Source organism: Oryx dammah, unplaced genomic scaffold (genome assembly GCF_014754425.2).
Source record: "Oryx dammah isolate SB20612 unplaced genomic scaffold, SCBI_Odam_1.1 HiC_scaffold_27, whole genome shotgun sequence".
Classification (NCBI taxonomy): domain Eukaryota; kingdom Metazoa; phylum Chordata; class Mammalia; order Artiodactyla; family Bovidae; genus Oryx; species Oryx dammah.
Genome location: NW_024070211.1, coordinates 29,202,315 through 29,224,792, shown reverse-complemented (window position 1 = coordinate 29,224,792; position 22,478 = coordinate 29,202,315). Strand labels below are relative to the sequence as shown.

Genomic DNA, 22,478 nt, shown 5'->3' with positions numbered 1-22,478 from the left:
CTTAAAATAAAACCAAAAAAATTAAATAGGAAATTCAGTGAGCAAATACAAGGACAGACAGAAAAATAGACATTGATAAAGCCTGCATTATCCCATTTGATGCCTAAATTGTATTAAATAAGCAGCTCATTCATTTTATTATCATCTTAACCCCATGTGCTGATTCTTGAAAATACTTAGAGGGGGAATGGCAACAGCTAGCTTTGATAGAAAGGCTATGTATTTCCCATCTATGTAACTCAGATCTTCTAGCTGATATAATGAAAGACAGTAACAGGACAGCTTCCATCATAATAAGCTCTATATCTACATTTTACTGTGAGATGAGTAATTAATGCTGAGTTAAGAGAAAAAACATTTTGGAAATATCAAGATATGAGCCCTAATAAAAATAATAAATTGTCAACCAATTTAACTGATGGGTACATTTTATCCTTAAAGGAAAAAGAAAAAGAGTTTAGGAGATTTTAAGCCAAAAACTTCAGACTGGGCAATGCTTCTTACTTGTGCATGTAAAAGAAGATGTAGCCACTCCGATCTCGATCACTCTGAACAGAAGCCTCTTGGATTTTAGATACCTCTAGGTCATTATATGTAAACCATGCCTGCTTTTTAATGTCATACACATCACTAATGTAGTGACCTGAAAGAAATAAAAATTAAATTTTTAAAAATAAAAATATTGGATTTTTCTCAGGTACAGGAAATGTCAGAAACACCCAACCCCATTTCACCTTACTTCCGACAATATTTCTAAAACCCATTTAAGAATTACAGAAGTTTAAGGGGGGAATACTGGAGAAGCAAATGGCAACCCACTCCAGGATTCTTGCCTGGAGAATCCTACGGACAGAGGAGCCTGACAGGCTATAGTCCACGGGGTCGGACAAAGAGTCGGACATGACTGAGCAACTAAACAGCAAGGGGCAAATATGCTATGCTAGGACAACTTTTCTGATACATGTATTTTGCTTAGGGAAATCTGGGTCATTTGTGAATAGAAAAATCAGAACAGCTGCACCTATTAACACACACAATGTGATAAAAGAAAATATTTCAAAGTTTTTATTTTTTCTTAAAAGATTCATTTATTGGGCACCTCCTGCAAGTGACACACCTTTGCTCTGGTGCCTCATGGCACCCCAGGATGACCCTGGGATGGGTTCACTTATGTGGACTTGGGCCCAATCTCATTGCTGGCGTTCTTTCCTCCTCAGCAGTCTGCCTCTTGGCTAAGGCTCTGAGAAGGGGCCCCCAGGGTTCAAAGTTTTCCCTGATGCATTCAACTCACACCTCACAAAGCTAGGCTCAGAGAAACTCAATAAGGAGTAAATGCTGACTGGTCGATTTATAAAATACTGAAATTCTAATGTCCATTTACCTGAAGAAGAAGTGCTACCAATGTGACTGACAACACTGATGAGCCGATAGGAATGAGGAAGATTTCCTGTCTGGAAAACAGAAGTGGGCATGACTTTTAACTCTTAATTTGTATAAAAGCAAAACACTAAATTTATTATCAGAGCTGACATGGGAAGTTTCAATGTGTGGGGGGTTAGACTCAATAAAAAACTCAGTGGTTGGTACTATTCATGTCCTTTGACCCAAGAATTATACTCCCAACTAAAAATTTATTCTAAAAAAATAATTCAAAGAAAATGTATATATGTATAAAACTATTAACTGTAGTATATATAATAATGAATAACTGGAACTAAAATACGCCTAGTAACAGTTAAAGGTTACAGGTATTTCAACTCAGTTCAATATTATTCAGTTATTTAAAGAAAAACAAAACAAAACAAAACATGGTTCACCAAAATGTTAACTTGTTTTTAAAACCTACATGAGCATACACAATATAACTATAGATCTATATGAATAGATAACGTGAATGGTTAAGTACTAAAAAACAGAATGAAATTAATGAAAAGAGTTGCTATATTGTTGTAGAATGGATTATGGATAAACTTTTACATTTTAAATATTTTAAGGAAAAGAAGTGATATTCATGCACTTCAGGCATTACTATACAACATAATTTTGGGAAGAAATTGGAAAGAAATATAGCTATAGGTAGTCATGATGGATGTGAGAGCTGGACTGTGAAGAAAGCCGAGCACCGAAGAATTGATGCTTTTGAACTGTGGTGTTGGAGAAGATTCTTGAGAGTCCCTTGGACTGCAAGGAGATCCAACCAGTCCATTCTAAAGGAGATCAGTCCTTTGGAAGGAATGATGCTAAAGCTGAAACTCCAGTACTTCGGCCACCTCATGCGAAGAGTTGACTCATTGGAAAAGACCCTGATGCTGAGAGGGATTGGGGGCAGGAGAAGGAGACGACAGAGGATGAGATGGCTGGATGGCATCACTGATTCGATGGACATGAGTTTGGGTGAACTCCGGGAGTTGGTGATGGACAGGGAGGCCTGGCGTGCTGCAATTCATGGGGTCGCAAAGAGTTGGGCACGACTGAGCACCTGAACTGAACTGAAGCCAGAAACAATTAAAATGTTCAAATACTTTGATGCAGTTATTTATTTCTGAGGATTTCCTTAAAGAAGAAAATCCTAAATATAGAAAACATTATAATCATACACAGTTCCTTGATAATATAATGAAAAAAAGAAAATTTAAATGCTCAGTGTTAGCTAAAAATTATATAAAATAAACAGAAGTTAGAACAGTGGGATCTGGGTAATTCAAATTATTAAAAAAAAATTGGAAAATGGGAAAAAAGCAATTATTTAGGGGGAAAAAAGGGTTAAAAAAAGATTCCAAGTGCTCTAGTTAAAAGTTATTAATTCAACAGTTTTCACTGAGTAACAATCAACTAGTTTTAGTATTTAACCTTAAAGATAAAATAGTTTTGGTAAAACTGAAGGTGATTTAACATATATGTAACTTTGAGAGCTATTACTAAGTTATTACCTAAATGGCTGGATGGCATCACCGACTCGATGGACATGAGTTTGAGTGAACTTCGGGAGTTGGTGACGGACTGGGAGGCCTGGCGTGCTGCAATTCACGGGGTCGCAAAGAGTCGGACGCGACTGAACTGAACATGTACATAAGGCTGTCAAGGATGTATTTCTGTTTTTTTTTTGTTTTTCTCTTTCATTTTGTTTTGAATATTCTGTGTAAGTAATGAGAAGTAAAGCTCAAGAGAAAAGTGAGGACCATTTGATGGCTGCCAAAGGGGCAGAAATGAACCTGCAATGGACAATGACCGTGTCCTTTGAAGCTAAGGAGCAGGAGGAGGAGTACTGATAATGTGACCAGTTGTTTCACAAAAGGAATATAATGTCACCCACCTCAGCATTTCTTTTCAGTTCCTCAGCTTCAGCTTCTGTGTACTCCATATCTAAAACATCTTCATTTCCAGAGTCCTCATCAGAACCCAATGAATCCAGAAAAGAGTTGTTAAACTCTGAAGAACACAAAGACAAAGTCTTGTAAAAGCTCTCAGAACAGACACAAAGAGATACAGTTGGGAAAAGGAAAAACAGCTGGAAGTACATATTATCATCCTAAGAAACAAAAGACATATTATTATTAGAGTTCCAACTCACCTAGCCTACTCTAGGGAATAACAATTCAGGCACCAGTTATCTGTAAAAGAAATGTTTCCCTTTGTTTTAAACATACGTATATCAAAGAGGACAATACTCTTAAGAAAGGAATGAAACTGAAAAAGAGAATATAATTTGTTCAGTTCAGTCACTCAATCGTGTCTGATTCTTTGTGACCCCATGAATTGCAGCATGCCAGGCCGCCCTGTGCATCACCAACTCCTGGAGTTCACCCAAACTCACGTGCATTGAGTCAGTGATGCCATCCAGCCATCTCATCCTCTGTCGTCCCCTTCTCCTCCTGCCCCCAATCCCTCCCAGCATCAGAGTCTTTTCCAATGAGTCAACTCTTCGCATGAGGTGGCCAAAGTACAGGAGCTTCAGCTTTAGCATCAGTCCTTCTAAAGAACACCCAGGACTGATCTCCTTTAGAATAGACTGATTGGATCTCCTTGCAGTCCAAGGGACTGTCAAGAGTCTTCTCCAGCACCACAGTTCAAAAGCATCAGTTCTTCGGCGTTCAGCTTTCTTCACAGTCCAACTTTCACATCCATACATGACTACTGGAAAAACCATAGCCTTGACTAGACAGATCTTTGTTGGCAAAGTAATGTCTCTGCTTTTGAATATGCTATCTAGGTTGGTCATAACTTTCCTTCCAAGGAGTAAGCATCTTTTAAGTACATGGCTGCAGTCACCATCTGCAGTGATTTTGGAGCCTCAAAAAATAAAGTCTGATACTGTTTCCATTGTTTCCCCAGCTATTTCCCATGAAGTAATGGGACCAGAAGCCATGATCTTCGTCTTCTGAATGTTGAGCTTTAAGCCAACTTTTTCACTCTCTTTCACTTTCATCAAGAGGCTTTTTAGTTCCTCTTCACTTTCTGCCATAAGGGTGGTGTCATCTGCATATCTGAGGTTATTGATACTTCTCCCAGCAATCTGGATTCCAGCTTGTGTTTCTTCCAGCCCAGCGTTTCTCATGATGTACTCTGCATAGAAGTTAAATAAGCAGGGTGACAATATACAGCTTTGACGTACTCCTTTTCCTATTTGGAACCAGTCTGTTGTTCCACGTCCAGTTCTGTTGCTTCCTGACCTGCATATAGGTTTCTCAAGAGGCAGGTCTGGTGGTCTGGTATTCCCATCTCTTGAAGAATTTTCCACAGTTTATTGTGATCCACACAATCAACGGTTTTGGCATAGTCAATAAGGCAGAAATAAATGTTTTTTCTGGAACTCTCTTGCTTTTTCGATGATCCAGCAGATGCTGGCAATTTGATCTCTAGTTCCTCTGTCTTTTCTAAAACCAGCTTGAACATCTGGAAGTTCACGGTTCATGTATTGCTGAAGCCTGGCTTGGAGAATTTTGAGCATTACTTTACTAGCATGTGAGATGAGTGTAATTGTGCGGCAGTTTGAGCATTCTTTGGCATTGCCTTTCTTTGGGATTGGAATGAAAACTGACCTTTTCCAGTCCTGTGGCCACTGCTGAGTGTTCCAAATTTGCTGGCATATTGAGTGCAGCACTTTCACAGTATCATCTTCTAGAATTTGAAATAGTTCCACTGGAATTCCATCACCTCCACTAGCTTTGTTCGTAGTGATGCTTTCTAAGGCCCACTTGACTTCACATTCCAGGATGTCTGGCTCTAGGTGAGTGATCACACCATCATGATTATCTGGGTCGTGAAGCTCTTTTTTGTACAGTTCTTCTGTGTATTCTTGCCACCTCTTCTTAATATCTTTTGCTTCTGTTAGGTCCATACCATTTCTGTCCTTTATCGAGCCCATTGTTGCGTGAAATCTTCCCTTGGTGTCTCTAATTTTCTTGAAGAGATCTCTAGTCTTTCCCATTCTGTTGTTTTCCTCTATTTCTTTGCATTGATCGCTGAAGAAGGCTTTCTTATATCTCCTTGCTATTCTTTGGAACTCTGCATTCAGATGCTTATATCTTTCCTTTTCTCCTTTGCTTATCGCTTCTCTTCTTTTCAACAGCTATTTGTAAGGCCTCCCCAGACAGCCATTTTGCTTTTTTGCATTTCTTTTCCATGGGGATGGTCTTGATCCCTGTCTCCTGTACAATGTTATGAACCTCTGTCCATAGTTCATCAGGCACTCTGTCTATCAGATCTAGTCCCTTAAATCTATTTCTCACTTCCACTGTATAATCATAAGGAATTTGATTTAGGTCATGCCTGAATGGTCCAGTGGTTTTCCCTACTTTCTTCAATTTAAGTCTGAATTTGGCAATAAGGAGTTCATGATCTGAGCCACAGTGAGCTCCCGGTCTTGTTTTTGCTGATTGTATAGAGCTTATCCATCTTTGGCTGCAAAGAATATAATCAATCTCATTTTGGTGTTGACCATCTGGTGATGTCCATGTGTAGTGTCAGACATATATAAATTATTTGTCTAGAATATAACTTGTTCTAACATATAATAAAAATATATGTTAGATAATTCAGATTCACTGAATACCCACAAGTAAATGTTAGATTTAACACATTTGGTGCATATTATAGGTGCCACCAGCAAATATAAAGTATTTCATAGAAAAGAGACCATAAAAAGATCAACATCCTTTCATTTTCTTCAATATTAAACCATACTTTGAACAGAAATAATGGAAATTCAACATTTAACTAAGTTTTACCTAAAATACACTAAATAGATAAATAAATCCAAGATCCATTTTTTTCTTTTCCTCCTTAATGATGTGCTTGCACTGGAAGAATCCATCTTTACTAATGGCTTCAAATAAAAAATCCAGGAGCATTTGTACAGAAACAAAGACTTGTTTTATGCTTGTTTAAAAGTCATGAACAGTTAAGAACTGGAAGAACAGGAAGAGATTACAGCATCAAAATTCTGGAAGGTGGAATATACACGGGTGACAGACTTAGCAGACCTAAGACAGTCAAAGCCAAAACCTAAGTCGGTAATGGAAAAGTTGAGAACCAATCCAATTTATATCACAGGGTCTTCAAAAGACACAACTTGGAAATACCAGGTATCTCTGAAATTGGAGGCTAAGAGGATAAAAATAAGGATTAGGGAAAATGTTTGAGTTACAGACTCCTAGAGCCACCCCCCCGCCCTACTTTATGCTGCTAGGCAATGACAGAAGTCTAGAGCTTTGCTCTCTGGAGAGTTGGTAAAACAGTCTCTAGATTGGCAGATTCCAGGCACAAGGGACTACCATACCGAAAATGGGAAGAGACCACAGTGTGCATATTCAAAGATGTGAGTAACTCCCACCCTGACCCCCAGCAGGCCGACTATTCCTATACTTGGCTTCCAGAACTCTGGCAGCCACATCTTTTACCTTTAGGCAAAGGCATAAAACTAGAACACTTTCTTTAGGAATCTTACCAGCCCAAGGGGAGGCCTAAAATATTAATACCATCCCCTAAATAGCAAAATCCTATAAAACTCAAAGTTGACAAGCTCTAGCTATTCATATACTCAGAGCTTGAATAATCTTTTTAGTCCCCTACTCTTTTTTTTAATAAAAAAGATTTATTTATTTATTTTTTGGCTGTGCTGAGTCTTCACTGCTGTGTATGGGCTTTCTCTAGCTGCAGTGAACTGGGGCTATTCTTTGTTCTGGTGCATGGGCTTCTCATTGCAGTGGCTTTTCTTGTTCATGGCTCTCAGGCTACAATGCGGGCTCACTAGGTGTGGCGCACAGGCTTAGTTGCTCCATAGCAAGTGGGATCTCCCTGGACCAGGGACTGAACCTGTGTCCCCTGTACTGGCAGGCGGAATCTTAACCACTGGACCACCAGGAAGTCTTCAATTCCCTACTCTTAATCATGAGTTGACAGCCAAGGATTACTAGAGACTGAGGATTACTAGATAACTAAGGAAAGGTTCTAACACGGAATATAGAGACCAAAATAAACACACAGGACAGAGCAAAATGGAGAAAAGAGAATCTACTCAGGGAGATGAAAATGTCAAATGCACACAAAAAACTATGTTTAATATCCTCAGAGTTGAGATGGTATTGCTTTCATGAACCACCCTACCCCAAAATCTTATAAAAAGTAGCAATCATAAACCAGTTCTTGAAAATTAGAAGTATAATAGACATAAAATACTAAAAAATGTTTGAAGTTGCTGCTAATGTTGGAGAAACTTTCCAGACAGTAGAGAAAAATAACAAAAAGATGGAAAACTAAAGAGATGAGATAATTATGTTTGAGTGTTTGGTTTCCTCTGGGAGGGAGGGAATGGGTATACAAGTAACTTCTAAGGTTCTATTTCTTTACCTGGGAGGTGTTCAAATTTGTTATTAAAAATGATAAGAACATTTGATATACTCCTGTGTGTGATACATTTCATCATACAAAAAAAAATGTAATTAAAGTAACCTCCATACCTTGAAGACTTAACTCTGTAGCTCTTTTGAGGTCATCATCTTCTTTCTGTTCCCAAGCCTCCTAAAGGAACAAGGACAGAACTAAGGTATTTAAAAAAGTATTGATTAAACTTACTTAATAAGGATAAAACCAGCTGCTCTGAACGTATTTGCTAATAATGCTTTCTATAAACTTATGTTTAGAATATGACCTCTTGAGAGAGATGGAGTTCTTTACTTTTTCCAAAACTGTCTTCCTAATATGGCCAGTTTTAAACTACCAATGTCACTCTGACTGCAGATTTGGGAAGAGCTATGTATAGTGGGCTCTCCTAAGCTGACAAGGAGCTGGCTCTACCACATCACTGAGCTTACATCTATGACAAGATAAAACAAAATTTCCACAAAATACTATTCATAGATTTTTATGCTTTTCTAATATATCTGAGGTTTTCTTTAAAGAAAAAAAGTACCTCTGAAAATGTCTCAACTAGATACTAATTATAAAAAGGAATAGGAAAATGTTGACTACAAATTTTCCCTTTCATCTTGAGAGAAAAGATAATTTACAAAGAATGCATGAGTAATGAAAAAAGTATAAAACTGTTTTTATACTTTTCTCAATTCTAGACTTGTTTTTAAAGTTAAATATATAAGAAGCTTAGAATGAGCTATTCTGCATTATAGTCCTGGGAGCAATAATACTGTGTTCAATAAAGTCACAAAGGTGTTCTCTAAGAGGAATATGATTACTTAAATTTATCCAAGTATATAAAGTCTACATTGAGACAAGACAGTAAAGGACTCTCTTTTAGTAATTAATAGAATGATGCAGGCTTCCCTGGTGGCTCAGCAGTAAAGAATCTGCCTGCCAACACAGGAGACATAGGTTCAACCCTTGGGTTGCTAAGATTCCCTGGAGAAGGAAATGGCAACTCATTCTAGTGTTTTAGCCTGGGATATCTCATGGACATAGGAGCCTGGGGAGCTACAATCCACGGGTCGCAGAAAGTTGTGTTCACAACTTAGTGACTAACAAGAAGGTGTGCCAAACTAAAGAAACCTTCATCTCATAATCCTCACATCTGAGAAAAATAAGACAATTTTAACCAGGTCAGCTGACAAGAAAAATATATCTTTGTCTGTGAAAAGGAGGGTTGCTGAAATTTTTTCTTTTTTTTCCCCTTCTTTTCTCTGAATTTTCTCTTTTTCTGCAAAGGGCAACCCACCCCAGTATTCTTGCCTGGGGAATCCTATGGACGTAGGAGCCTAGGGGGCTACTTGTCCATAGGGTTGCAGAGCTGGACATGCCTGAGCACACATGCATGCCCTATGAGGAACTATTGCCAAGAAGTAAAATTTCTTTTCCACTGAAAGTAAGTTTTCTGAAACAATTACTATAAACAATTTGTAAAACAGTTTGACATATATATATTTTTGATGACAAGACAATTAGGGAGGTACTTTTTATAAATAAAAGGATACAGAACAGCTGGTTCTGAAACAGTTTTAAAGCAGCAGTTCTCAACACTGCCTGCACATTAGAATCATTGCTGGAAGTTTAGGAAAAAAAAAGAAGAAAGAAATCTAGTCGCCCAGACCACATCTGAGATCAATTATATCAGAATTTCTGAGGGATAGAACAACCCTGGCATCAGTATTCTTTTTAAAGCTCCCCAGATAAAATGCAGTTAAAATTAAGACCCGATATTCTTTGCCTTAAAATATTAATGATAAAATCATGATTGCATATTGGCTGTTTTAACTGCTTACAAAATAAAGCTGGACGAGGAATGATCTCCAATAATCCATCTTGCTTTAGTACGCAACAAATCACGGTAATAGGAGGTAACCAACAAGACATTTTGTTGCACTTGGATTAAAAAAAAAAAAATCAATAATTGTTTTAAACCTAAGGAAAAAGCCCAAAGCAAGTTTAGTTTGTTTAGGTGGCTCAATGATTTACTGTATGTAAATCACCTGGAACAATGCCTGACATAAAGTGCTTAACAAATGTTTTTTACTATTATTATTGCTCTATCTCTTGGAAAAGACAGATATGGAGATATCTCTTACTTGCTCCTGGAGGCTCTGAGCCAATGCCTGCTGAAGCTCCTGTTCCTCCCTCTCACGCTCCATATCATACTGCTGGAGCCAATCAACCTCTCCTTGAGATCCTTCTGGAGTTTTGTTCTCTTTATTTTCATCACAGTCTTTAGTTATCTCAGTAAAACTGGCAGGATCTGAGGAAGCAGAACAGAACATCACTGGGAAATCCTCTTATAAACTGAAATCTCTGCACTAGAGTGACATGTATTATTCAAAGAGTAATGTATCCTAACCCCAGACATAACTTGCTTGGGACATACACTCTCCCCTTGCTATATCTGGATCAGGGCTTCCCTATCTCAGTACTATTGGCACTCTGGGTGGGATTTTTGTTTGGATTGGGGAGAGGGCTGCCCTGTATACTGTATAATATTTAGCAATATCCTTGACCTCTACCTACTAGATGCCAGTAGCAACCCGACCCTCCCCAGTTGTGACAACCAAAAGTAACACTGTTAAATGTACCCCGGGGAACAAAACTGCCCTCAGTTGAGAACCAGTGACCTACAGTAATGGTTCTGAAACTTAACCAATCATTAGAAGCACCGCAGTTAAGGATGGAGACAAAAAAATAGCCATATTCATACGTTATGTCACATGACCAATTACTAGGAATAAACTATTGTTTAGGGTAAATAAAGTAAGAATTAGGATAGAACGATTAGGCTAATTATTGAGATTTTCCCTTACTACACTGTATATCATGAGTGTTTTTTCATTAACAATCATATGTGCATATTCTAAATAAAAGAGCTACATAAAATATATAATAAACATTTCATGTACAAGTATATGACAACATATTATGTTTAAAACATTTACCCAGGGAGATAAAAAGATTAATCCTTCATTTTTTTCTGTTCATTCTCAATTTCTAGATTAGAGCCTCCTAGTGCTAATGCCCAGAGAAGGCAATGGCAACCCACTTCAGTACTCTTGCCTGGAAAATCCCATGGACGGAGGAGCCTGGTAGGCTGCAGTCCATGGGGTTGTGAAGAGTCGGATACGACTGAGCAACTTCACTTTCCCTTTTCACTTTCGTGCATTGGAGAAAGAAATGGCCACCCACTCCAGTGTTCTTGCCTGGAGAATCCCAGGGACGAGGGAGCCTGGTGGGCTGCCGTCTATGGGGTCACACAGAATTGGACACGACTGAAGCAACTTAGCAGCAGCAGCAGTGCTAATGCCACTGCTTCATACGTCCAAACAACGAAGCATGACGTTCCGACCATTCAGTCAGTGCATGTTCTGAGTTCTAGTAGCAGATCTCCTTACACTTACATGGATTGGAGGATAGCCAGTAGAGCACCCATTCATCACCATGGGACAATTAGCATCTATTATATATTTTCTCCTTATTCTAGTGTTAGCCAGAATAAACAGTATAGGTATAATTTTATTCTGGTTACCTGAAATTTCACTGTAATTTTTAATACAGGTAAGAGTGGGGAGAAAAGCAAGGAGCCTCCTTCCTTCTTTACCTTCTCAAACATTTTACCAAAACAAAAACTTAAACCTCAACAAGTTAAGGAAGTTCTCATAAAAAAAAAAGTTTAGCCAGTCAGTAAGAATTTTGACTTTACAGGCTTATTTCATATAGACTGTTTTAAAATTAGTGTGTGCTCTTTACCTGCCCCAATACTGCATTGGAACCACTGAAATGGTAAATACTTTTCCATAATACAGACAACTCTGACGCTTACAGCATCTTGGTTTTAGACTAAATCAGCAACTAGTCATTTTTTAGTTGAGCTGACTTACTGACTGAATTGGAGAAGGAAATGGCAACCCAATCTAGCATTCTTGCCTAGAGAATCTTGTGGACAGAGGAACCTGGTGGGCTGCTGTCCACAGGGTCGCACAGAGTCGGACACGACTGCAGTGACTTAGCATGCATTGGAAAAGGAAATGGCAACCCACTCCAGTGTTCTTGCCCGGAGAATCCCAGGGACAGAGGAACCTGGTGGGCTGCCATATATGCGGTAGCACAGAGTAGGACACGACTGAAGTGACTTAGCAACAGCAGCAACTGATGGAATATTTACCATTAAAACTAACTCTGAATATTCATTAAAAGAAATTCAAGATATATTAAATGCAAAAAGCAGTATGATTCCAATTAAAACATTTTTTTTTAACTCCTCTATTTTTGGAGAAACAATCATTTCCAAAGCCTGGAAGGGGTGGCTCTGAAGCATATAAAATCCTGCCTGTCCCTCTGGCCTTAGCTTATTGGACCAGGAATGAATATCTGAGAGTTAACCAGTTAGACCACTTCTGGAAATTCGGAACCGAGACATTCAAAGTTAGCTGATGTTAAGCACTTCAAGTGGAAAAAAGATTTGGGAGTTGAAGCTGCTATTTTAGGAAATAAGGTGAACATTATTGGGATTCCCTGGTGGCTCAGAAGGTAAAGCATCTGCCTGCAATGTGGGAGACCTGGGTTCGATTCCTGGGTTGGGAAGATCACCTGGAGAAGGAAATGGCAATCCACTCCAGCACTCTTGCCTGGAAAATGCCATGGACAGAGGAGCCTGATACGCTACAGTCCATGGGGTCGCAAAGAGTCGGACACAACTGATCGACTTTTATTACTTTTATTCAAAACATACTCATAAAAATAGGTGACAGAGGCACAATTCTTAACCAATAATTTTCAGCACTCAATGTAGCAATATATCTCATACAATCCTAGAATTACACTAGCAATTAATGCATGTGATAGCAAACAGGTATACGAAACTTTGAGATGCTAAAAAGCTCAATATACATCTGTCTTCAGAACAAGATTATCAGATGGATACAAAAAACACTTCAGATCTAGAAACAAATAAGACTATGAGATAAAAAACACACTTTAAAGGAACTGGCACAATGGATCAGAGGGGGTCCATATGATAAAAACTCAACATTCTTATACTAAGTAGATCATCTGCTGCTTCTCCCATCCCAAATGAAAGCTGCTGCTTCTTTTCTACATTCTGTATTTCAGTCAAGGGGTAAGTGTCCACTCAGTGTTTTTTTTTAAGACAGAAATCTGGGAGTCATTCTGACTTCTCATTTACCTGCTCATATTAGATAAAGTGTTATTTCCCATCTATCTCTCGAATCCATCAACTGTTTTTTTTTCCAATGCCAAATGTTGGTTCAGGGTACATTAACTTTTGGTTTGGGCTACTGTAATAACTTTCTAACAGTTCTCACAGGATACTTTGGTTCTTCTTTAAATTACGCACTACACTGCAGTGAATTATCTTTTTCAAATACAAATCTTTATCAAATACCTTTTGCTTAAAATTATTCAATAACTTTCTAATGCTTTTGAAATAAAAGTCCAAACTTTTACACATGACTTTAGGCCAGGTAAAAACTGGAGACTGTGTAACTCTCTAGGCTCATCTTTTGCCTTTTCCTCAACACTATGTTCTAGCCATGCAGATTATTCTGAACTTTTAAGGTTCATTAACTTACCATGGCCTTTCTCACATCTGGACCTTTGCACACACACTCTTCCCCGTCTTTGGTTAACAGTGAAATCTTATTTAACCAGTCTTTCTTTCCCTCTTCAGTTGATTCAAGAGATGAGCAATGTGACGCGCTCCAAATATTTACTGAGAATCAAGCTATGTGCCAGGTACTGCTAAAGAAGCTGAGGATATAGTGATAATTAAGGCAAGACGACCCTTGCCCTGAAGGAGCTAAAGTGCAAAGGCTTGGAGATGAAAATGAGTTTAGCATGACAGACACACAGAGAGAATATTAGTATGGCTAAAACAGCAGAGTGAAAGGGGGCAAGGTGAAGACAGGCCATAGTGAGAAGCCTGGATTAAGTGTAATGGGAAATCACAATAAGTTCTAGGCAGAAGGGTAATGTATGCTTTCAGAAAGATTACGCTGGCAGCTTTGTTCATGAAAGAAGGTCTGTAGTGGGGTGAGAGTGAAGGAAGAGACATTAGGAATCAACTGTAGTGGCCCAAGTGAGAGTTGGAAGACTATAGTTATGAAGATGTTGATAAGTGATTGGATTCAGGATGTATTTTGGAAGTATAGTAGACTAGACCTATTGACGGACTGAATATGAGGTATAAACAAAAAAACAAACAAAAAAATCAAGGGAAATATATTTTTGGCTTGAACCAAAAAACGGTGGATGGTGATAGCACTTGCTGATGTGGTACAAGGTTACTGGGATGGGGAGTGGCGGCTAAAAATCAGTCAACCAAATGGACATTTCAAGTAGGCATTTAAATACGTAAGTTTAAAGCTTAGGGGAGAGATCCAGGAGAGGATATGAATTTGATATTCCATCAGTATGTGAGGTTATGGGAACATATGAGATCACTTAGAGAGAGCTTTAGAAAAAAAGACAGCTAAGGACAGTGTTCTGGGAATATTCCAGCAGTTACAGTTCTAATGAGGAAAGCAAAATCAAAACCAAAAAAACCCTAGGATGAATGGTTGCTTTAGTAGGAAGAAAAAACCAGGCAAGAGTAGTTTATAGAAAAAAGTTTATAAAGCTTTAAATGTTAAGGAGGGAGTGGTGGATTTTATGAAATATTGCTACTATAAACTTGATAAAGACCATTTTAGTGGAGTGGTGGGGGTAAAAGCCCATTTTTGAGAGCGTAGACAAGAGAATGGGAGATGGTAAGAAAAAAGAAAGACTGAGTAAAATGACTCTTTCAAAGGATTTTTCTGGAAGGGGAGCAAACAAAAGGGGCAACAGCTACAGGGAAACACAAGGTCATAATAAGATTCTTTAAAATGGGTAATATTAAGAAACAGCAGAGTGATTTAGAAAAGATGCATAAGAAAAACAGTATAACAGTATAATTTCAAGACGGTCTTTAGAAGGCACAAGTAGATGAGATCCTGGATATGAGTGAATGAAGGGACTGGCCTTAAATAAGAATAAGGACATTTCCTCCATAACAAAGATGAAGGCACAGCTTTCATCTGATTGCATCTATTTTCTTTGAAAGATCTACAGCTAAGTTGTGAGCCCAGATCATATGTGGAAGGAGAACTATAGATTTAAGACATTATGGAGACCAAGAAAAGAAATTTACTAAGGAACTGTAACAGAACTGACAAGTAGAATTTAGTGCCCATGTTACAATGTGGCTGTGAATTTGAGGAAAGTATAGTCATCACAGTTGTGTGATTTTTCTTCAGCAATCTTTAGCTGCTTGGGTGAAGGTATGGAGTAAAAAGATGGTTGAGCTGGGAAATGGGATTTCATTAGGCAACAGAGGAACAAACAGAGGAAAGAGAGAAGAGAATCAGACTATGGCATATAGGCTGGGGAGGGAAGTGATAACAAAAGGGAGATGATGAAGAGCCAAAAAGTAGAAGACAACAGACTGGAAGTCTTAATGAGATCAAGTAATTGCTGAAATAAGTTTTTGTTGTTCAGTCATTCAGTCGTGTCCTTTGTGGCCCAACTTTGACCTCTTTGTGACCTCATGGACTACAGCATGCAAGGCTTCCTTGTCCTTCACCATCTCCCTGAGTCTGCTCAAACTCATGTCCATTGAGTCAGTGATGCCATCCAACCATCTCATCTTCTGTTGTCCCCTTCTCCTCCTGTGTTCAATCTTTTCCAGCATCAGTGTCTTTTCAAATAAGTTAGCTCTTCGCATCAGGTGGCCAAAGTAATGGAGTTGCAGCTTCAACATCAGTCCTTTCAGTAAATATTCAGGACTGATTTTCTTTAGGATGGACTGGTTGGATCTCCTTGCAGTCCAAGGGACTCTCAAGAGTCTTCAACATGATAGTTCAAAAGCATAAATTCTTTGGCGTTCAGCCTTCCTTATGGTCCAACTCTCACATCCATACATGACTAGTAGAAAAACCGTACCTTTGACTACACGGACCTTTTTGGCAAAGTAATATCTCTGCTTTTCAACATGCTATCTAGGTTTCTCATAGCTTTTCTTCCAAGGAGCAAGCATTTTTTAAACTTCATGGCTGCAGTCATCATCAGCAGCCAGTGATTCTGTAGCCCAAGAAAATAAAGTCTGTCACTGTTTCAACTGTTTCCCCATCTATTTGCTATGAAGAGGTGGGACCAGATGCCATGATCTTAGTTTTCTGAATGTTGAGTTTTAAGCCAACTTTTTCACTCTCCTCTTTCACTTTCAAGGGTCTTCAGCTCCTCTTTGCCTTCTGCCATAAGGGTGTTATCACCTGCATATCTGAGGTTATTGATATTTCTCCCGGCAATCTTGATTCTAGCTTGTGCTTCACCTAGTCTGGCATTTCACATGATGTACTCTGCATAGAAGTTAAGCAGGGTGACAATATACAATATAGTGACAATATACAATACAGCCTTGATGTACTCTCCTCCAGTCCGTTGTTCCATGTCTGGTTCTAATTGCTGCTTCTTGACCTGCATACAGGTTCCACAGGAAGCAGGTAAGGTAGTCTGGTATTCTCATCTCTTTAAGAATTTTCCACAGTTTGTTGTCATCCACAGTCAAAGGCTTTAGCGTAGTCAATGAAGCAGAGGTTTTTCTGGAATTCTCTTGCTTTTTCTATGATTCAACAGTTGTCAGCAATTTTATCTCTGGTTCCTCTGCCGTCTCTAAATCCAGTTTGAACATCTGGAAGTTCTCAGTTCACGTACTGTTGAAGCCTAGCTTGGAGAATTTTGAGCATTATTTTGCTAACACGTGAAATGACTGCAACTGTGTGGTAATTTGAACATTTTTTGGCAGGAAATAAAGAGAATAAAAGAATGACATTACTTGAGCTAGGAGGAGAAAAGGGTTAGAGAAAGATATTTGAAATTAGTATTTCAAAGGTGATACAGTTACTGATGATGACAAAATCTAGGGAGGTACTTCTCAAACTTTAGCATCAGAATCAGCTGGAATCAAAAGAGAGAATGCTGAGCCCCACCATCCAGAGTTTCTCATTCATTAGGTGTAGGGTGGGGGTTAAGAATGGCATTTCCAGCAAGTCTGTCACTGTTTCCACTGTTTCCCCATCTATTTGCTATGAAGAGATGGGACCAGATGCCATGATCTTAGTTTTCTGAATGCTGAGTTTTAAGCCAACTTTTTTTCCTATGATTCAACAGTTGTTGGCAATTTGATCTCTGGTTCCTACATGGTACTGATGGCCTGGAGACATACTGTGAGAACTACTGGTTTGAGTTTCGTCAGTTGTCAAGATGGGGAAAAAGAAAAGTTCTTTGGAACTGAGAAACCAGGTGGTTGACAGGGACATTTAGGAGGATGCTGAGAGCCCTAAGAATGCTGATGGGAGTGGAATGACTGGAAGGTAAAAGATAGCTATAGAAAGAGATAATATGGCAAAGTCAGAACTTACATGCTTCAAATGAGCAGGGATTTTTTTTAGGATGAAAGGAGACAAGCAGTTGGAATTGGCAATGGGCAACAAGGAGAAAAACGATCCCATCTCCATGCTCTTAAGTTTCAGGGTATGGAGTGGGGGGTGTGTGTGGGGAGGAATCCAAAACAGCTGTTAAAGAATAGTAGGACAATTCATAAAGGGAGTTTTTCAAAGAAAAATTGGCCTTGACTAGAGACTAAAGGGACCTAACAACCAAATGCAGTGGGTAAGCTTTGGGTTTGAGTTTTTTTTTAAGTGTAAAAAATACATTACAGATAAATGGCAAAATGTATATGTGGGATCTCTATATATGGAATTATATATGGAATCACTCTTAACATTCTTAGGTATGCTAACTGTTACATAAGAAAATTTCCATGTACTTAGGACAGTCAAGTTGAAGTGTTTCAGGGTAAAGTGTTACGATACTTGCAATTTCAAATAGTTCTATTAAAAAAGAAGTGTGTGTGTGTGCTCATTCTCCAAAGATGGCATCCAATGAACCATGCATATAGGTATTCTAACTCTGTGTAGTCCAACTCACAGTGAACACTTGCAGATCCTGTGAGTGCTTTAAGAAAATGTGACAGAACTGATTCTGTCCTAATTTTGAGCCTATACATTAAGGGCTTCCCTGGTGGCTTAGAGGGTAAAGCATCTGCCTGCAATGCAGGAGACTTGGGTTCAATCCTTGGGTCAGGAAGATCCCCTGGAGAAGGAAATGGCAACCCACTCCAGGAAATGGCAACCCACTCCAGTACTCTTGCCTAGAAAATCCCATGGACGGAAAAGCCTGGTAGACGACAGTCCATGGGGTTGCAAAGAGTTGGACATGACTGAGAGACTTCACTTCACTTTATACATTAAGACGACCTGGCAGATGCCCCTTTTGTGTTCTGGGGAGCCCTGAGCTATCCTTTAAGACATTTGGCTTACCATACTGAAGAGACCACATGGAAAGGGAGAGTCCCTGAGATTATATGAAGAGATGGAAAAGATGAAGAGAAGAAGAGGAGAGAGATGGCCAGGGAAAGGGGACCAGAAGAACAGAGAGGCGATTTAGGCATCCCAGCTGACCCTTCTCACCAATACCACCAAGGTGCCAAGGTGAGCCATCTTGAATGTTACTGCCCAGTCAACAATACAGGGAGCAGAAGAACTACCATCTAAGACCAGTCAATCATAGAATTATGATATATTAAAATAGTTGTTTTAAAGCACTAATTTTGGGGTAACTGTTGCACAACTACACATATACATGGGGGAGGTGTGGAAGGGAGAGGAAAAAGAAAGTGACAAAATGTTAATGAATCTAGGTGAAGGGTATAAAAGTGTGTATTTTATTTTTCAATTTCTCTCCGGATTTGAAATTTTCAAAATAAAAACCTTATGGAACCCATGGCTGATTCATGTCAATGTATGGCAAAACCAATACAGTATTGTAAAGCAAAATAAAGTAAAAATTAAAAATTAAAAAAAAAACCAACAAAAAAACCTTATAGAGGGTTTGATCATATTTGATCATTCCTTAGAATTATTATTAATTTTTAACATATGATAATGATATGGAGGATGTTATTTTGAAGAGTTCTTATCTTTTAGTGGTACTGAAATCCTTACTGATGAAATGATCTAGTATCTAGGATTCACTTCCAAAGGCAGTGATTGTTAGTTTAGTAAGAGAAGGGGACTTTATAAGGATATTTACCATCAAGAGATAAAAAAACATGTTAAAAAAAGGAAACATCTATATACAAAAATCATCATAAGCTTTTTGTTTCCAGTTAAATTGAAGGCATACTAATTATTTTGCTTGTATATTAAATTCAAATCTGACAAGGCCCTAACAACTCCAAGAATAAAAAAAATAGTTCTATCATACACTAGTATTGTCTTCACTTCCAAAATCCTAGTCTTGACATACTGACACACATTAGCTAGCTATACAGATATAGATACTAAATCCTTAGTATTTAGTACCAGCAGAAAAAAGTCAGACATAGCCAGAAGGAGAGGCAGTAAAAATTTTTTACTTAAAAATCTTAAGACACCCATAGCGCAAGGCAAGGAGGTTCAGTTCTGTTGTTTACAGTGACAGCTGGAGAAACAACAAAATGTAATAATTAACACAAAAATATTTGTATCTGTATAGCACTTAACATAATACATATGTATTATTTAACATTTTACTCCAACCACGTGAAGTACGTCTCATAGCTATCAAGGGGTTAAATCACTTATTTAAAAATTTATAACTGGTAGGTGGTATAGCTAAGACTAGACACAAGACCTGCTCTCTTAGTTCAGTGGTCTTTCTACCATTTTAAAGGGATGAACCCAAAGAAGAATGGAGAACTTGATTTATACATTAAAACTTGGTATAAGTTCAGATATGAAAAAATGAAGAAAAGAATTACACAAATTCCTGAGAGAAGTGGTAAGAAAAAAGTGACCAAAAATTGACACAATTTTTAAATGCAGGAATACCAACTTTTCTTTTGATATACACCTACATCCGCTGGATCATCGAAAAAGCAAGAGAGTTACAGAAAAACATCTATTTCTGCCTTATTGACTATGCCAAAGCCTTTAACTATGTGGATTACAATAAACTGTGGAAAATTCTGATAGAGATGGGAAACCTCTTGAGAAACCTGTATGCAGGTCAGGAAGCAACAGTTAGAACTGGACATGGAACAACAGACTGGTTCCAAACAGGAAAAGGAGTACATCAAGGCTGTATATTGTCACCCTGCTTATTTAACTTATATGCAGAGTACATCATGAGAAACGCTGGACTGGAAGAAACACAAGCTGGAATCAAGATTGCTGGGAGAAATATCAGTAACCTCAGATAAGCAGATGACACCACCCTTATGGCAGAAAGCAAAGAAGAACTAAAGAGCCTCTTGATGAAAGTGAAAGAGGAGAGTGAAAAAGTTGGCTTAAAGCTCAACATTCAGAAAACGAAGATCATGGCATCTGGTCCCATCACTTCATGGCAAATAGATAGGGAAACAGTGGAAACAGTGGCTGACTTTATTTTTGGGGGGCTCTAAAATCATTGCAGATGGTGACTGCAGCCATGAAATTAAGAGACATTTACTCCTTGGAAGGAAAGTTATGACCAACCTAGATAGCGTATTAAAAAGCAGAGACATTACTTTGTTGACTAAGGTCCATCTAGTCAAGGCTATGGTTTTTCCAGTGGTCATGTATGGATGTGAGAGTTGGACTATAAAGAAAGCTGATCACCAAAGAATTGATGCTTTTGAACTGTGGTGTTGGAGAAGACTCTTGAGAGTCCCTTGGACTGCAAGGAGATCCAACTAGTCCATCCTAAAGGAGATCAGTCCTGGGTGTTCATTGGTAGGACAGATTTTGAAGCTGCAACTCCAATACTTAGGCCACCTCATACAAAGAGCTGACTCATTTGAAAAGACCCTGATGCTGGGAAAGACTGAAGGCAGGAGGAGAAGGGGATGACAGAGGATGAGATGGTTGGATGGTATCACTGACTCAATGGACATGGGTTTGGGTGGACTCCAGGAGTTGGTGATGGACAGGGAGGCCTGGCATGCTGCGGTTAATGGGGTCGCAAAGAGTCGGACAGGACTGACTAACTGAACTGATCTGAACTGACACCTAAAGGGACAAGGAATACTGTACCACTAGCCTCTGACACTAACTCACAATATTCACTTCTCATTTCTGTTAGAAAAAGAAGAGAAAGAGCACAAAAATATTATAGCTCTATTATACAGATCCATCTCATCTCCCATTATGTAGAAGTCATTTGTTATTATAAAACTTTTAAGACAGTTGTGTCTTATTTAACAGATGTTTATCTTTAAACCTACCAGGCTCTGTGATTGTCTTCGGCTTCTCAGTTTCCACAGAGTCTGGATTTTCAGGCATTTCTTGAATATCATCTTCTGCAAATCCGGTATCAGGGCTGCTGGTTGGTTTATCATCATCTTCATGACTGAGAGATGGTGAAGCTTCTCTTTTACTTATCTCTAAAACAGCTGCTAGAAGCTCCTCTTCACTCATTCCGTCAAATCCCGAGTTTTCCAATTCAGATTTATCAGGTTCTATTCTGCATGATTTTGAATCCTAAAGAACAGAACTGCTTTTAGAAGAAAACAGAATGCCTACAAATACAGCATATCTTAGAGTTTAAAGTGATGTTTTATTTCTAAAAAGTTTCCTTTCCTTTTTCTTTTTCTGGCTGTGCCATGTGGATGTGGGATCTTAGTTCCATGCCCTCTGCAGTGGAAGCGTGGAAACCTAACCACTCATCTGCCAGGGAATTGCCAAAGTTTCCTTTCTTTGATGTTTTGGGTTATTTAACAACTAATAATGAATAAATAAAGTCACTGGAAAGCCTGATTTTCTTTTAATTCTTTATGTATTAACATTTGGAAAATACATAAAAATAATAAAATAAACTCATTCAAAATCCACCACTCAGAGATATTTAAGTGTTTTTGGTATATTTTTTCCAGACATACATGGATCACACTGTAAATGTTATGTCACTATACCTAACATTCTTTTTAAAATGTGGGTAGCTCTCATTCCTTTTTTTTTGAATAGATGAAAAAAATAAAAACTATCAAGATTTTATAAATATTTAGAAGTTATTTTATGAATAAATTTCTCTGATTTCTGGGAAAATTTTTCACTTTGTCATTTCTCACTCAAGGTCAGCAACCACAAACTACCTCTAACTTTAAAGACAGCAAACAGTCTGAACAAAAAATAACTACTGAAATAATTAAAATGAGGTTTAAAATCAGTTTCATGAGATGATGCAAACTCCTAAAAAAGCTTATATCTTCAAAATGTTAATTATCATTATTGGGTGTCAAGACTGAAGATGCTGTAAGTTGTGCCTTCACACCCATCAAACTTTTAGATTACCTAGTTGGCCTGTTGATGTAAAATATTTACTATGGTTCCCTCATATTAACAATTAGTATCAAAATAATGCAAGTAATTATTTGAGGACCTGGAGGCTCAGATGGTAAAGAATCTGCCTGTAATGCGGGAGACCTGGGTTCAATC

At 38.3% G+C, this 22,478-nt stretch overlaps 1 protein-coding gene across 3 annotated transcripts in view; it reads right to left on the bottom strand.

The window, feature by feature from the left end:
• Positions 1–22,478, bottom strand: part of USP37 (ubiquitin specific peptidase 37) — an 89,030-nt gene that overhangs the window by 4,522 nt on the left and 62,030 nt on the right. For all 3 annotated transcript variants that reach the window (XM_040228360.1, XM_040228359.1, XM_040228361.1), the window contains 6 exons: positions 21,269–21,524; positions 10,014–10,180; positions 7,959–8,019; positions 3,314–3,429; positions 1,382–1,451; positions 505–643 (listed from right to left, as the gene is read on the bottom strand). In XM_040228360.1, coding sequence (XP_040084294.1) covers positions 505–643; positions 1,382–1,451; positions 3,314–3,429; positions 7,959–8,019; positions 10,014–10,180; positions 21,269–21,524 — 809 coding nt within the window. The remainder of the gene's footprint in view (positions 1–504; positions 644–1,381; positions 1,452–3,313; positions 3,430–7,958; positions 8,020–10,013; positions 10,181–21,268; positions 21,525–22,478) is intronic.